The following is an 18075-nucleotide window of genomic DNA, read 5'->3' as shown; positions in this document are numbered from 1 at the left end:
AGTCTCTCTGCCTGTGCTACCATTTCTAATCTGTTCTTGGCTGGGAGAATACCTAAAGCAAGGAATAAGGAATAAAATTATGACTTTAGTGCAGATTTGTTTCAAGTGCTATTTGAGGTCTTCAGAAGCATTTTTAATTTACTTCTCATGTTCAGAATCTGACCGTGAGTTGAGGACAGTGCTGGGGATTGAGGGCAGGTATTAATTGGGCCCCTGAATATTAAGTAGTTTTACAAACTTCAACTTCTTATTTTCTGACTTTGTAGGATTGCTAACTATACAGTCTTGTTTCATGAATAGGTTGTGGAGCATAACTTGGAAATCCAATGTGAAATTCTTGACTTATGCTCTCACCCCTCTTTGTGGAATCCATTCATCAACTTAGTTATGGTTACACCCTGGCCTCTGATTTCTTCCTGAATGTCTAGCGTGAAAAGGGGGCAGAGTAACGTAGAAGAGAAAATAGGTTGATCAAGAAAGCCAGGGTCTCTTCCACTTTGGTTGGCATACAGGTACACCAAAAAATTTCTGATTTGATTCTTCAGTTTCTACAAATTTTGGAAATAGTTGATGTAATGGCAAGAAACTCATGAAACATTATGTTTGTATATGTGAAAAAAGCTTAAAATATATCAAAATGGATTTCTGGATATATTTTTCCTCTATTCTCACTTCTGTCATTTTTATAATTTAAAAATGTATAATTTAAAAACTGCAGGGCTTCCCTGGTGGTGCAGTGGTTGAGAGTCCGCCTGCCGATGCAGGGGACACGGGTTCGTGCCCTGGTCCGGGAAGATCCCACATGCCGCAGAGCGGCTAGGCCTGTGAGCCATGGCCGCTGAGCCTGTGCATCCGGAGCCTGTGCTCTGCAACAGGAGAGGGCACAACAGTGAGAGGCCCGCGTACCACAAAAAAATAAATAAATAAATAATAAAAATAAATAAAAACTGCATATTCCTGGAATATTTTAAGATTTAAGCCCCTAGAAAAAGTAGGTAACACTGACCAAGATTGTCATAGCAAATGCCTCAGAAGCTTGGCCAAAATTTCTGGCTTAAAATAAGTTGCCCAGTCCTGATAAAACAAACCAACACATTCTTGCCCTTTTTCCAGCTTACATCCTAAAAGAATTCTTCTTGCTTCTCTAACCCAAGCTATGTTCTACATCAGTTAGCCCAGTAACAGTAGTTTTAAGCAGTAGAAGATCTTTTGCCTAGAACTCTGTCTTAATTGTAAAATTAAGTTGGGGAATGAGATCTTCTGGAGGACAGAATAAAAACTCTTTAAATTCATTGTCTTTCTTTAAACCCTTTTTGTCTTTCTAAAATGGATTATTTTCTTCCTAAGCAAATTAATTATGCTGAACCTAATTTCAGTTACCTCAGCCTCTCAGGTTAATTATTATGATCAGTTAAAAGTGTCAGAAGTAGAGGTGGTTTGGGACATTAGACTGTTTGTGGCCATCCCAAACATACACAGAAACTTGTTCAAGAAACAAGATTTGTTTCCTTCCTGTTATTTACCTTTTCTAAATATAAAGTCTAGATTGTACAAAAGAATGACTTCCTAGGCTTTGTATTATGGTGCTTTCTTCACAGTTAAATAATTAAATTTTGCTCAAACATAGAAGACTGATCCTTTGTCCTTAATGAGATCATTTTATATTTTTATTCAGTGTTTTTATTTTTTTTATAAATTTATTTTTTAACATCTTTATTGGAGTATAATTGCTTTACAATGGTATGTTAGTTTCTGCTTTATAACAAAGTGAATCAACTGTACATATACATATATCACCATATCTCCTCCATCTTGCATCTCCCTCCTACCCTCCCTATCCCACCCCTCTAGGTGGTCACAAAGCCCCAAGCTGATTTCCCTGTGCTATGCAGCTGCTTCCCACTAGCTATCTATGTTACATTTGGTAGTGTATATATATCCATGCCACTCTGTCACTTTGTCCCAGCTTACCCTTCCCCATCCCTGTATCCTCAAGTTCATTCTCTACGTCTGCATCTTTATTCCCGTCCTGACCCTAGCTTCTTCAGAACCTTCTTTTTTTTTTTTTTTTTAGATTCCATATATATGTGTTAGCATACAGTATTTTTCTCTTTCTGACTTACTTCACTCTGTAGGACAGTCTCTAGGTCCATCCACCTCACTACAGATAACTCAATTTCGTTTCTTTTTATGGCTGAGTAATATTCCATTGTATATATGTGCCACATCTTTATCCATTCATCTGTTGATGGACATTTAGGTTGATTCCATGTCCTGGATATTGTAAATAGTGAAGCAGTGAACATTGTAGTACATGTCCCTTTTTGAATTATGGGTATATGCCCATGCTGGGTCACATGGTAGTTCTATTTTTAGTTTTTTAAGGAACCTCCATAGTGTTCTCCATAGTGGCTGTATCAATTTAGATTCCCACCAACAGTGCAAGAGGGGAGGGTTCCCTTTTCTCCACACCCTCTCCAGCATTTATTGTTTGTAGATTTTTTGATGATTCAAAGTCATGTACCACAGTGTTCATTGCAGCTCTATTTACAATAGCAAGGACATGGAAGCAAATTTATTTATTTATTTATTTATTTTTTATTTTGGGCTGTGTTGTGTCTTTGTTGCTGCACACGGGCTTTCTCTAGTTGCAGCGAGCTGGGGCTACTCTTCATTGCGTTGCACGGGCTTCTCATTGCGGTGGCTTCTCGTTGCAGAGCACGGGCTCTAGACGCGCGGGCTTCAGTAGTTGTGGCACGAGGGCTCAGTAGTTGTGGCTCACGAGCTCTAGGCTCAGGCTCAGTAGTTGTGGTGCACGGGCTAGTTGCTATTCAGTGTTTTTAGCTTAAAAACATTTTTTCTATTTCAGTCTCAAGCTTCCTACTCACTTTTAATCTGCTACCTAGCTTGCTTACTTACACCTTGTACAGAAATATTGCCATTTAGTAGACTTTCCTGCCATTTCTGCTAAAGGCTGTTAAATCAAATTGTACTTTCACAATCAAACCTATATGGAATTAGCCTCATTTGTTTCCGAATGCGTTTATTTTTGGCTTGCTGTGGTTACTTCTATCAATCAGAACCTTTCAACCAAGCAGAACAGTAAATAGTGCAAATGTAACACTGGATTGGTTTTCCTTAATACTTTTTTAGGAAGAACATTGATTGTTTTATTCCCCTGTAACTTTTTTCTGCTGCATACTAGCTTCCAGATGAAGCTTATTACTTAAGCCCTGTTATCAAAACACCATGTATTCTTACTTTGATCAAGTAAATTTAATTTTAACTCTTGACTTATTGAATAATTCAAGCTTATTTCCATAAATCCAGTCTAGTGGTCAAGCCTTAGTCCTCTCTGCCATATCTTTTGCCAATGGTATGAGAATGATTATAGCAACTGATTATCTCTTTTGCTGCTACCTCATTGTTGACTATTTCACTGGGTTAGCTATTGCCACCAAAGGGTGAAGGAGAGGGAGATGGGGTGTGAAAGGAAAAAGTTCACACCTTGTTTATATACTTACTACAGTCTTGGAAATACTGTAATTATTTGGATGGCAGGGGAGCAATTTATCCTGGAGAGGTAGTGGGAAATATCATTATAGTGATATTATCACCAATAGTAATTCCCAGTGGGGGATAAGCTAACTATTTTGAGTGACCTGTGAGATTTTATTTTTTCCTCCTCACTACCAAGCAACTCTGACTAAAGGTTTGTGAGGATGTTTTTTTGCCAGTACTTAACTATTTTTAGATTTTTTTTTTTTCGGTGAACTGTTTTTTTCCAGCACTAAACCTATATCAGATAGTTGAAGCTAGTAGTGGTGTGCTATTATGCACATGTCTTTCTAGCTCTGAGGTCAGTAACTTCACCTTGGTAGCTTGAAATCAGCTGTGGTAGGAGTATTTATACCATTGAAACTCAGCACATTGGAGCTTTTTTTCCCCCCCTGGAGAGCCAGTTTACCAGCACACCATTGATTAAAGGTCACCCATAACTTGCAGAAAAACCCTAGCATATCTTATAGGTAATATTTGTGCTTAAGACATATTCTATGCAAAGTTTGGAAAGAAAACTAAAAAAGACATTTATGTAGGATAAAGAATCCTTTGAGGGAACCTAAGAGCTACGTCCCTAGAAACAAGTGTATGCTTGATAACTAAACCCATGAGGTTAAAGTCCTAGCTTCACTCTGAAGTTTTTTCATTTGAGATTGAAGCATATATAACTTCAAAGTAAAGTAGCTACAGTAATAATTGAGAATTTTTTGAAATAATTTATACAAGTAAACTGGTAATCTTAAGGTTTCATAAAATGTTACAAATTAGCAAAATTGATACTAGAAAATGTATGAAAATAGATTGACAGTCCCATAGTAGTTTTCCTAGGCTTTTATGTTTATGTCATTAAGCTTTGGCTTTAATAGATTCTTTTGAGTTAAGTACCAGTAAGGAGTCAGTTCTGTCTAGATTAAGTAACATAGAAAAGCTAAGTTCTGGAAACCAGGGACCACTTTAGATACAAAGCAGAATCAGGGAATTGCCAGATTATCATTTGGGGTTTGTTTGGCGGATTTTTTTTTTAACATCTTTATCGGAGTATAATTGCTTTACAGTGGTGTGTTAATTTCTGCTTTATAACAAAGTGAGTCAGCTATACATATACATATATCCCCATATCTCCTCCCTCTTGCGTCTCCCTCCCACCCTCCCTATCCCACCCCTTTAGGTGGTCACAAAGCACTGAGCTGATCTCCCTGTGCTATGTGGCTGCTTCTGTTTGGGGGATTTTCTAACTGTCTAAATGAATGTACATAAAATGGACTAAGTCCTCTAATGAGATTCTAAAACTGTGTTCCAATTTAAGTCTGAACAGGAATTAAGAATAACTCAAAGTGAATTTGATCGTCAAGCAGAGATTACCAGACTTCTGCTAGAGGGAATCAGCAGTACACATGTGAGTGTTCATTCATTGGAAACTCATTTGGAACAAAAGACTTTGATAGTCTTAGGGAAATTCTTGGAGGAAAAACTGAACTTCCTTTTCAGTCATTTATCAAGATATTTAAATTGTAGCACTTTTCAAGATACATGAAGAAATATTTTAAATTTTTGTTTACACCTCATCACCTGATGAGGTAGTTCTCCCACCATCGTCAAGTCCATTTGATGTTTTTTGTTTTTTGGTTTTCTTTGGCTAAACAGTTTGTTGTTGTAAATTGTAGTAAAATGATAGATACTGATGATTTACCCCGAGTACAGTGTCGTGCTCTGTCTTCCCTTAGCGTGTGCCACTTTAAGTAGATTATAGAGCTAAGAAGTGACTGTAACTTTCCTTTACAGGCCCATCACCTCCGCTGTCTGAATGACTTTGTAGAAGCCCAGATGACTTACTACGCACAATGTTACCAGTACATGTTAGACCTCCAAAAGCAACTGGGAAGGTGGCAATTTCCTTTTCATACATGAAACTCCTGATAAGAGAAGAAATTCAGATTTTTTCATATGAACTAATAATAGAGGTGAAAAATAGAAGAATTAAAGGCTTTTATTAGATTACTTAGAATCAGATTTTTTTTTTTAAGGAAAGTGATTATCACACTTCTGTGGTAACAAAGACATTTTGGGCTCTTCTGGCACAGAAAAATGTTAACAGGGGTGAGACGATAATTTAAGTGAATACCTTTTTAGTGCTTTTTAGATAATTTAAGTGAATACCTTTTTAGAACTTCAAAAAGCATTTGAAGTTCACTTTTCTCTTGAATACCTTTGCAGGTGGTTGAGGAAGATATAGTTATATTGACACTTAGTTGCCCTTAGAGGTAAACTAATTTGTACTTATTCATTACTTGTTCACTGTTAAAAAGATTTTAGAATATTCTGTAAGACCTCTAGCCCATTGATGTTATTATTTTGAGTGTGGTAATATACTTTACAGCACATATGTAAAGCAACACAGCTCAATCATTCGTTCTCAAATACTTATTGAACACCTGTCGTATCCAAGCACTGTTCTATACTCTGGGATTATATCAGCGAACAGAACAGGCAAAATTGCTTACCTTTATGGAGCTAACGTTGTAAGGTGACACTGAAAATAAAAGATGTACAGGACAAACATGGTCTCTGCTCTCACAACGAACACTTAAAGCCTAGGTAGAAGTACAGGCCATAGGTGGACAGGCCATGTGATAAGTGGAAAGAGGAGTTCAGATTACTGTAAGGGACATCTAACTGTGACTCAAGTGAGTCTAGATTCACAGATGAAATTATTTTAGTAGGAATAATCTAGAACAAGAAAGGGGCAGGGACAAATATTCCAGGCAGAGGAGGAATATGTATATGAAAGGGCCAGAGGAAAAAGAGTGTGGCAAGTTCAGGAAACTGACAATAGTTCATTCTGGTTGGATCATAGTGTTCAAATTTAAAATGGGATAGTAGATGTGGCTAGAATAATGAAGCCAGGTCATGTCATGAATGCCCTTTAAAATAAGTAATGATAAAGAGTTTGGAATTTACATAGTGAGGAACCATTAAAGCAGGGGAGTGATGTATAATATTTGAAGGAGGAATATCAAGAGAAGTTATTTCAAGGAATAAGGAGAAAAAAAAAAACCCATCACTTTGGTCTTCCTTTCTGCATATTAATCCTTCAAAACTAGACCTAGAACAAAATTAGGCACATCCACAAAACCAATTTTAGATCTTAAAAATGAGTTGTAGTCTAATACCACTGGTTATTCTAATAGGATTTACAGAAGTATTTACACTTTTATATATTTGAAGTTTTGTTACTGGTATTAATATCTGAAATCAGAATACTACTCTATCCCCACATCATTACAAGTATTTTAAGCCCAGGAAGCCTTAGTACTTCCTGTTCACTTTGTCCTGATACTCTCACAGTGCAGCAGAGGGGTTGCTGTTGAAACCATTCATTCTTGAATTCTGCTTAAGGCCATACACATGCTTTGGAACTCAGCCATTCACACAAAATCTAGTCATTAATGTGCTGAGGTAGGTATTATTATTATCCACATACAGATAAGGAAACAGAAGAGCTAGTTATAAGATTAGTAAATGTGTTTTATTTTTAAATAATTGGAAAGTTTAACATATTGAGCTACAGTGGCAGGAGGTCTAGAGTTTTTTAAAGTTATTAGTAAAAGTTCTTAGAAGTTGAAGATGGCCTTTCAGGGTTTTTTTGTTTGGTTTGGTGTTTTGTTGTTTTTCTTTTTACCATTAATTTCCCAAAGTTGACATAGGTAGACCTCAGTGGCTAAACAAAAGCTAAATTATACTAGTAAATTTGAAAGTAAAGTACATGGTTAAAGACTTTAAAAATCGTGTGTGTGTACACACACATACGTAGGGAGAGAGAACTTATCTTTTTTTTTTCTCTTCAGAAATGTATATATTTAATCACTGCCGAGTTCACTGAGGAAAGGATGCTAGGAAATGTGTTCTTAACTTTAGAGTGAAACTTGAATTAGAAATCATTTCTTTTTATCATTAGAACCCTTTTACCCATCAGAGAAACATTTGCTTTTAATTTTTACAGATGCCCTATTCTAGGCATCAAGGATACAATGTAAACAAAATAGACCATATCCCTGCCTTCATGGATCTTGCATTCTATTTAGGGGTAGAAGGGAGTAGAAAATCAATGTCTATGAATTATACAGTCTATTAGAAGGTGATAAATGCTATGGAGAAAAATACAACAGGGAAGTACCTTGGTTAGAGTAGAGGTTTACAGTAGTCAGGGAAGACAGATTGGAAAGATGTGAGGAAACAAAGCATGCAGGCATCTTAGAGATGCTCCAGAGACAAAGTACAAAAACTCTAAAGCAGGAACATAGCTGTATGTTCAGGCAACAGCAAGGAGAGCTTGGCTGGAGATTAATCAAGGAAACAGGGAGTGAAGATATGTAGGGCTTTGGAAGCCACTTTTTGGACTTTGGGCTGTACTCAGAGATGAGGAAGTCTGGAGGATTTTGAGCTGAGGAGTGACATGATTTGATTTTAACCTTTAAGAAGATCATTCCTGCTGCTCTGTTGAGGATAGATGTTAGAGGTCATGAGTATAAGCTGACAGACCTGTTCGGAGCCTACTGCAATAACTCGGTCAATAATCCAGTCAGGAGGTGACAGTGGCTTGGATCGGGGTGATTGTGATAGATGTGGTAGAAGTGCTCAAACCCTGGGTGTGTTTTAAAGGTAAAGCCAGCAGAGTTTGCTGACAAACTCTCTGTATATGAGGCTTAGAGGTGTCAAGAATTACTGCAAGTGTTTGGCCTAAGCAACTGAAAGAATGGAGTTTTGGTTAATTAAAATGGGGAATGCCCCAGGAGGAGCAGGTTGGGATGGGGAAGGCATGTAAGGTATATCAGGAGCCCAGTTTTAGACATGTTAAGTTTGAGATATGAAACATCTGAGTGGAGATACCCAATTTTAGGGTATACAAGTCTGGAAATTGGGGGTGGGGGTGAATTAGAGGTATAAATTAGAGAGTTGTCAGCAATATCAAGGATATTCAAATCTGTGAGACTAGATGAAATTACCAAGGGAGTTAAGTACAGGTAGAGAAAAACAGAGAACCAAGGGCTGAGCCCTGAAGTACTCCAACAAAGAGTTGAGGAACCAGCTAAGGAGGATGGTAAGGAATGAGCACTGAGGTAAGATGTAAACCAAGTGTGGCCTTGGAATAAGCTGTAAAAAATGAGGGGAGTGGTCCACTGTGACCACTAGATAGGTCAAGTGAAAGAGAACTGCTAGTGAACCACTGGATTTTGAACATTGCTGACCTTGACGGGTAGTTTTAGTGGAACAGTAGGAGCAAAAGCTTGTTTGTTAATGTAAGGGAATGGAAGGAGAGGAGCTGTGACAGTAAGTTTAGATAAGTCTTTCAAGGAGTTCTAGTGTAAAGAGAAACAGAAATGAAGCACTAGCCAGAGGAAAAAGTGGAGTCCAGCACATTTTTGGTTTTTTTTTTAAGATAGCAGAAATAAGAGCATGATTGTAATCTGATAAGAATGACACAGTAAATGGAGAAAATATAATATTAGAAAGAAAGGGAAGAATTGGTAGTGTGATATCCTTGAGAGGAGATTTTGTACACAGGTGGAAAAATTAACCTTAAAAAAATTAATCTTAAGAGCATAGATAGCTCATCTGTAGTAGGAGGAGAGATGACCAAAGCATGGAAGTTTCCTGATTTTTTTCACCTCTCAGTTAAAAAAGAAAGCAACTTATCAGCTGATTATAAAGGTTAGGGGAGAAATGCTGGAATTTTGAGGATGGATGAAGGGGTATGAAATAGTCATCAGCAGAATGTTGAAAGTGGGTAGACTAGAGAAATGTAGTGTAGTTGCCAGGCAGCATTGTGGACCCACTTTAGGTTCCTACTCATTCATTGAGTGTGAGACTAGACTACATGGTTTTGTAGTTTTTTTACTGTCATAGTACATACATGGATACTGAGTAGATAATTACAGAGATTTTTACCAAACGAGTAGTATGAAGTAAAGGGCAAAGGATATGAAGGCATGTGCAAGGAGGTGATTATAATAATTTACCTTGGACACGAAGGGCGTGTTGGTAGGATGATAGATGGTAGGCCTGTGGAGGACTATAGATCCAGGATAGGCTTGTTGAAATGAGAGTACTAGGGGAAACAAGATGATGGTCAGAGAATGGGATGTTGGAAATTGATTATTGTAAAGGTTATAGTTTTTGGAATTGATATGGTCTAGATGAGGCATTGGGAGTGGGTGGCTGAACTAGGTCAGTCACAGAATCACTGGAAGAGGAGAGCTCACAGGTCTGACAGGCCAAAGTGTTCAAATAATTGTCTACATGGCTATTAGAACCACCGAGAATTAAGATCCACTGTTAGTGAGCCAGGAGCTAAAATCCAGAAATAAAGGGAAAAGAATGAGACGCCTGTAGATGATTGCAACAAGAGATGATAGGTAGTATAGTTGAATAACATGAAATTCAAAGATTAGGTAGGATTGGTTAGGGAAAGGAGTATAGGAATGGTAATGAGGAACGTGCAACTCCTTCAACATCCACCTCTAGGCTCAATGATAAAGGGAGTGTGGGAGATTAAACTCAAGCATCAGGAGGTGAATGGAAGGGTTAGAGAAGAGGTTAAGGGTACAGGGAAATTTGCTGCTGGCTGACTGATTTCCAGATGGCACAGGAGTCATAAAGAAGAAAACTGTTTTATGAAGGGATTAATTTCACCTACCCTACCAGATGAAGCATTTTATATTTTAACTAATGGATTTATTTAAACTTAAATATGAATTTTCATAGGATGTTTTTCAACCTTAGAAGTGGTTGGATTAAAATGATTATAGGCCAGCCATCTTATGCTGTTTTCCGTTGAGTATTATTGGAGAAACAGTAGGCTTACAATAAATTGAAAATTATCTTTAAACTATTTATAGGCACATTGATCACAGGGATTTCACTAATTCCTAATAAAACTTTTATTTTTCCCCTAAAAAATAGAAGACAAAATGAACTGTGACATTTTCCGTATTCTCCCATTGAGTCTTCATTATGTTAATTATCAGTCATAACATATTATTTGAATGTCCATCTCCTCACTTATCTACATGTCCATAAAGGAATGGCATTGTTTCATGTTTATATCTCAGCTTGTGGTAGTGATGTTGGACATGTAGATACTCAATAAGTACTTGAATGAACAGGAAAATGAGATTGGATCGATTTTATGAAAAAGAGTTCAGTTACTCAAATATTTCTCAAAGAATTAACTTGAGAAAACTTCACTCTTGTAGTAGTATCTAACATTTAAGTAAGTCTTTCATTGGTATTTTTATTTAACAATTCATAAAGGGAGGAAAAGATTAATGGAACATACTTACAGAAGGTTGTTGGAAATATCATAAACTCATTTTTCTGGAAAAAGAAAACCATTGTGTTTTTTAAAAACTTTTTAAAGTTTATACTTGTAAAGATGGCTTTGAAACAGACTTTCAAAGATTTTATATTTAAAAACAACCTGCATTTTCTCTAGTGTAATTGACCCTAGAGGGGTGAGCTGGATAGTGTACTTTGTCATTAAAATATTAGCATCCTCAAATCTTTAGCCAAAGTGAAGGTTGGTAAAAGGTAAACACTGCCCCCAAGTGGTGGTATACAGGAACTTTGGTCACTTGCAAATAGATAACTGGCCATTTTCTTTTCAACAGTTTTCCATCCGTTTATCATTGTAACAACAACCAGACTTCTGTGGCACCTATACCATCTGCTTCATCAAACGTGATTGGTTCTTCTCCCTTGACTTCAACAAGTGGCCTAGTAATCACCTCTCCTTCCAACCTCACTGACCTTAAGGAGTGCAGTGGCAGCAGGAAGGCCAGGGTTCTGTATGATTATGATGCTGCAAACAGTACTGAATTATCACTTCTGGCAGATGAGGTGAGTAATGTGGGTATAAAAGGAAAACTATATCATAGATTGACTTACCTTCCAGTATAACAAAATGCAAATTCCTCATTACTTATTTGGAAATAGTTTATTATGAATGTTTTCATAGATTACAGCTGGTTATATTAACATTTTATAATTTTTTAACTACTATTTTTTAACAAAATAGAACATCACAGAAATATTTAAAGCTTTTAACTGCTAAATCACTAGATTTCTAAAACTGTCTCTAATAAAATCCTTTATCTTTCACCAAATTGATAATAATGTTTAAATTCTTTGATAGTGAATAATTTATACTTTAAACAAATTAAGTCTGATTAGTTTTCTGTGTGTTTATTAACATAGTTAATAACTGGAAATGTTTTATTTTGTAGGTAATCACTGTTTTCAGTGTCGTTGGAATGGATTCAGACTGGCTAATGGGGGAAAGGGGAAACCAGAAGGGCAGGGTGCCAATTACCTACTTAGAACTGCTCAATTAAATACGTGGACTGTGAAAAGGTACACCGTATTTATATACAATTAACTCTTAATAAAGCAGGTTTAAGTATCTTTCATGTTAATGTCTTAAGAGACTGAAAAGAAAATACTAGCCATCAGAAACTGGCCTTTCTGCCAATAAAATTGCATGGTAAATATTTCATTACAGAATTTATGTTAAAGCTTTCATGCCAAGAATGTTTTCTTACAAAATTCTCTTTCTACTGAGGTTTCACTAATAAGTAGCTTCTACTTTTGAGCCCCAACTTAAAGCATAACTGTTTTCTACTGAATTTTTCATTAATGGCAAGCTTTTTCTTTTACGTAAAATAAATTTATTGTGAATTGATATGTGACTCATTTATTAGGTATAATTAATAGCCAAAGAATAAAGTTAAAATTTGTTTTTAACTGTTGGTTTAAAAAGAGCTCTAGGATGTAAACCTCTTTTGTAAAAAATATAATGTTTCTGAATGTTTTCATAAACAGAAATGCAGTTATACCATGTTTACCTTGTTTTCCAGCAGACATGGAATGATTACAATATTCTAGTTCAGTGAGTTATTTTGAGGGTTTTTGTTTTACTAAACACTACTGAATGATTTCTTTTAAGAGTAACTAGTCCTTGAGAAATACTACCGTATTTCTCTAGTACATTTGCATTTAAGGTTCTAAAACATCTGGGACAAATTCAGTTCACTAAATAATGTTTTTAAGATTGTTCAATTGGTACTGTTTAATCCATAATCAGAATTGGATCTGTTAAGATACTGCAGTAAAGAGAATTTGTTCTTATTGAACAACAAATCCTTATAAAAATGGATTAGCACAACTGTGTTCATTATAGAGTAAATTGTATGCAAACAGAATACACTTTTGGTTACTTTGAGCCTACAAATAAAATGTTGAAAATTTACTAATGAACTTAGGTTATCTTGATCAGGCTCTCTAGTTATGAAACACATACTAATGAAATGATTAGTGATATACATGGAATCAGAAAATTGCTATTTAGACCACTGCTATGAATCAGCAGATTATTTCCATGTCAGGACTTCTGCTCTCATTTTCATTTATTCATTCTTTCGTCAAACATTTGTTGGGGGCCATGCACTATGCTGATCAACTGGGAATACGACCCTGAACAAGATGCACACAGTTCTTCCCCCTACAGATCTTAAAGACTGGTGGTAGATACAGAAAAATAAGTAAGCAATGGTCATATAACAGAATCGGTGTCATGATAGAAGAAATACAGGGTTAGTATGTTTCAGAGTTTTGGGAGTCACCTAATTCAGATTTTGGGAGTGGGAGGTGGTTTGGAGAGGAAGTGTTCTAGGCAGAGGAAGAAGTTGTGACAGGCCTGGAGCTAAGAGAATGTAGCACATTCTTAAAGCTAAAAGCAGTTCAGTCTGGCTTATGCATGAAGTGTAAAGGTGTAGTTAATTTCTTCAGGAAGTGTTAATGTGTCAAAATCATATTTTTCTGGTACTTTAAAAAATGAACACTTAGCACAAAAGGATATTTTTAAATGGTGTTTAAGAGTTCCTAATAAGAGCTTGGTAAACATGTTGGTAATTTAATTTACAGTTCAGATTTTAACAGTAGTTGTTACATTTCTGTGCTGTGAGACAAATTCCTCTGCAGTTTTACAGTTATACAAGATGCTTTGATTCACACTGTGAATTACCATACTGTTAACCCCCAAAGCTGCTCAAGCTGGTTAGTTAGCTTAGAACCACTTGAGTGAAGCTTTTTCCCCCAGAAATGAAGCTCTGTGGCCAGCCTAGAGTACCATCTATTATGTTACATAAATCAAGATTTAGGCTTTAAAAGATCATACAAAAAAATCAGGTCAACTTTAATAGCAACTATAAATTAGGTTTATGAGAAGTAGAGTAGTAAAACGGAAAGAGTATGGGTACTGGAGTGAAATTGTCCTGGATTCAAATCCAGTCTTCCTCACATACTGTGCTCTTTGAGCTTCGACTTAGATGTCATATAAACTGCCATTTCCTTGTTAGCAAAATGGGGATAACAATTATGCCACTTGAAGGTTATTGTGAGGATTTTATAGCAAAAAATAGTGTTAAAAGCAGTTATAAAATAACTATAAAATCTGTAACTATAGATTTCTGACTATCTTGTATGTTAGATAATTTTTAGGGAAAGGCTTGGCACAGCAGAAACATGCTGTGAATATGTTTCCCCTTGTTAGCCCCTGTAGCTTCCTGACCTATCCAGACGGTTGGCCTTGTTTATGACTATGTACCAGACAGACATCTTCTGTTGCAATGCTCTGTTCTACTCCTTATCAGTTCTATCCTCCACCCTCTTTAAATGAGACCCAGATCTAGGTTTAACCTCACCATAGTCAGTGTACATTTTTATCAGAACCTTCTGCTTTCCATCAAATGAATGTTGATTATAGTAACCCAATAATGTACAGTAGCCTTCAGTAATGTGAGGGTTCAAAGGTTATTTTGTGCCTTTGTCCACCACAAATTTGCCACAATATGTGGGCTCATTCTTATGTTTATTGTTTTTTATTTTAATGGGGTTTTGTTTGATTGGTTGTTCGGGGAGTTTTGGGTTTGTTTTATTTCGGTTTGGACTTATTTTATAAAGTCACAGGTTTAATTTTTACTCAGGTAAAGGCCCATAGGTTCTTAGGCATGGAAGAAGAGCTTTGGAAGCCTATTAATTCATGGTGCAATTCAGAATTATTTAAATAATCTCTGTGCCCCTGAGCTTAATCTAAAGGGATAGTAATGTGAAGGATGCATTTATGAATGAAATAGTAAACTTGGAAATAATTGTAGGCTCCTTTTACAAACAGAAAAAAAGTGATTTTATTGTTTCTGTATTTGTCCTGAAGGTAATTAACCTAAAAGATCATTGCATTAAATTGTTTTTTATGGTGCTAATCAGAAAAATTCATATTGTAGGAGACTAGGTCCCAGAAATGGGAATGAGCCTCACTCTGAGTAATGTAAGAAATAAGAAACCTGAGTCCAGGGTCACTAGTGGGTTAGAGTCCATCCTCATAGTCTGCTGTTATCCTCACCAGAACAAAGGAACAGAATGAGAATGGAGGAGCTGGTGTTGGGAGGACATGCAGAAGATAAAGGATCACAGGACAAAAATCAACATCTTTGTCTACCCAGAGAGGCCTGGCTTACTTTCATGCTTTGTTGACAGTATTCCTTAAAAATATCTTCCCTAGCTCCCAAACACCTGAAAGTTTGAAATATGTTGCCCTAGTATGTGGCACTTCAAGTCTGGGTGAGAAGCCATAATAATAGATAGGAGACTTTGCAATTTGACCTACAGCCAGCTTTGCTTCAACCCCTTCTCCAGATGATTAAGTGGCTCTTACCTCATGGTGAGACTCAAATGGGGGTCTGTCTGGTGGTTGTCCACAGCAGAACTGCCCTTTCTCCCACATTATCCTAACGAGAAAGTCAGCTCAGCAGGGCAGTGGTTCTCAGTGTGGGACCCCCAAGACAGGCAATGTCAGCATCACGTAGGAACTTGTTAAAAATGTTAATTCGTATCTCCAAGTACCTTTTTTTTGTACCTATTTGTTGTCTTCAAGGGGCTATAAAACTAGTCTTAGTTCTTCCATGTAACATTTTTTAAAATATTTCAAGACAAAAACTAAATTCTGATCCTCTTTACTGTGTTCTAGCACTAATCATAATTATATAGTTACTTTTAATAATTTATTTGTTTAGTATGTATCTGTCACTCTAGAGTGTAGGCTCCCTGAGATTGAGACTATTAATTCTTTTGATCACAGTTAAATTCCCAACTCTTAGCAGGAGACCTAGCATATAGTATGTACTCAATATTTGTCAAAGAAAGAAAGAATGCAATTCTTAAGTCTTATCCAAGCTCTACTGAATCAAACTCTGGGGGTAGGGCCCAGCATTCTGTTTTTACAAGCCATTTAGGTGATTGTTACACTCTCAAGTTTGAGACCCACTTCAGTAGAATAAAGAAATCGTGCCTTTACCTTCAGGCGTGCTATCTGACATCGCTTGAAAATTCTCCCTCCCTTCTGTATACCAACAACACTTCTCTCAAGTGTAGAGGAACGTTGCTGGGCTGTATTACAAGTGGGTGTGAAGGTATAAGGTATGCTTAGTGTAAGAAAGGGAAATATTGCTTGGAATGCCAGTACTTGGTTGCTATGGAGGGTTTCTAGGGATGGATCCCTTAGTCTGAAGAAGGGTAAGCACTACTACCACCCACATTTCCACTCAGCACAGTCACAATTTGACATCAAAGCTCCCTGACAAACCATTAAAGTTATATCAGACTAACGTGTACACCCCGGTGCTCAGGTTGCTAACTCCACTCTCCCTACTTCAAAGGAGACTTTTTAAGAATTGTTAATGCTTTTTTTTAATACTACAAGTCATAGATGCATTAAAAAAGGGGAAAAAAGAGTATATAGTTTAAAGATAAAAATCACCTATAATTCCACCATCCAGGGAGAGCTACTGTTACTTAGGTGCATAGACTTCCAGATTCGTCTGTGCTTTTATAGATTGTTTTAAGTGGGATCAAGTTGTACATACTGTTTTGTAACTTTTTCACTTGACAATACCATGACTATCCTGCCATGTCAAAAATGTTTCTATATCTTTTTTAATGGCTGCATGGTATTTCATCTTATGTGCCACATTTTATTAAACTACTGTTTTCAGGTTGTTTCCAATTTTTCGCTAATAAACTGCTTAAAAGAATATTGTGTTGTTAAATCTTTTATGTGTTCTTAATATTTCCTTAAGGTGAATATTTGGAAGTAGAATTGCTAGTGTAGAGTATGCCAGTTTATAAAAGCTTTTGTCGCTGCCACTTTGCCCCTTAGAAAACTTATCGGCTTACACTTTATCGGCAGTATAAGAAAGTATACTATTTCTTTTTGGAGGACTTCCAACTGAATGTTCTTAGAACCTTCAGTTTAAAAATAAAGGGTAAAAGGAAGATAAAAAGACCCTGCAAAATTAAAACCAAGATCAGTCTTAAATTATTCTGACATGACATCATTTACTGTTCTACCTTCTGTTATGTATTTTGTGATACTTTGGGAATGATTGTACTACTGGCTTTCCCCTTGCTTTTATTCAGTCTCCTGGAAGCACTGACTTTTCTGACTTTTGCCGAAATGGTAGGAGAACAATCCTAAACAGACTGGATAATTTTGATGCAGGCTTATTGTTGCATTTAGGGAGCATGGACATCATAGGGAAAGTAGAAACTTTGGAAGGTAGGCAGAACATTGGCTCTCCCACTTTGTTGCCTAGTTTTGTGTCAGTCAACCTCTTTGAGCCTGTTTGCCCATATGCAGAAATGAGAATAGTATAAACTTGTAGGGTTGAAAGAATTAATCATATTATGGGCAAAGTGCCTGGCACCTAGTAGATAATAACTTAATAGAATTTCCACCTAAGTATGTTAGAGCAGTTGCTATTATCTACCTCAGTGGAGTAAATATCACTGCCATCACCAAATAGAATCTTCCTTGAAAGGTGTCACAATAAATGGACATTGCCTTGTACATCCTACCTACAAAATCTAGTTTTTAAAGGGTGTCTCATTTTCTCCACACAAGTAACCTAACCAGATAAAACTCCCAGACAGGTAGCTAATGGAACATTTCAACTGCTATGCTTTTATGACAGTCTATCAAAATGGTAATCATATTATTCTAAAATGGTAATCATATTATTCTAAAATGGTGAGCTGGACATGTCAGCCATGCCAAACTTCCCCTTCTGACTGAAACCCCACCTTTGACCTACAGCTGATCTTTGTACTTTGGATGGCTTGCCTTCCACCTGTGAGAACCTGACACGGAGGGCTCAGCTCAGTAAAGGTAGTGATAACCAGTTAAGTCTCAATAGCATCCCCAGGATGAGAGAACACACAATTGATTCATTGATAATGAAGTAAATTTATTTAGAGAAGTATCTGAATTGTAAAAGTTGCTCAGCAATATTTCCAAAAGATAGATGTCCCAGAGGTAACATCTCCAGTAATCATAGCAGACAGCTCGCCAGAGACCAACCCATTTTCAAATTTGGATGAACCAGATACATTGAAATTAGCATCTAG

General features: G+C 36.6%; 1 protein-coding gene across 3 annotated transcripts in view; it reads left to right on the top strand.

Annotated features, from left to right (window-relative positions):
• SH3GLB1 (SH3 domain containing GRB2 like, endophilin B1) overlaps positions 1-16703 on the top strand; it is a 38720-nt gene extending 22017 nt beyond the window's left edge. For all 3 annotated transcript variants that reach the window (XM_060139632.1, XM_060139631.1, XM_060139630.1), the window contains 4 exons: positions 4868-4957; positions 5344-5444; positions 11229-11457; positions 11844-16703. In XM_060139632.1, the coding sequence (XP_059995615.1) occupies positions 4868-4957; positions 5344-5444; positions 11229-11457; positions 11844-11951 (528 nt within the window). In that variant the 3' untranslated portion in view covers positions 11952-16703. The remainder of the gene's footprint in view (positions 1-4867; positions 4958-5343; positions 5445-11228; positions 11458-11843) is intronic.
• The last annotated feature ends 1372 nt before the right edge of the window (positions 16704-18075 follow it).

The sequence above is a fragment of the Lagenorhynchus albirostris genome, chromosome 2 (assembly GCF_949774975.1).
Source record: "Lagenorhynchus albirostris chromosome 2, mLagAlb1.1, whole genome shotgun sequence".
Lineage (NCBI taxonomy): Eukaryota > Metazoa > Chordata > Mammalia > Artiodactyla > Delphinidae > Lagenorhynchus > Lagenorhynchus albirostris.
This window is presented reverse-complemented; position numbering and strand designations above follow the sequence as displayed.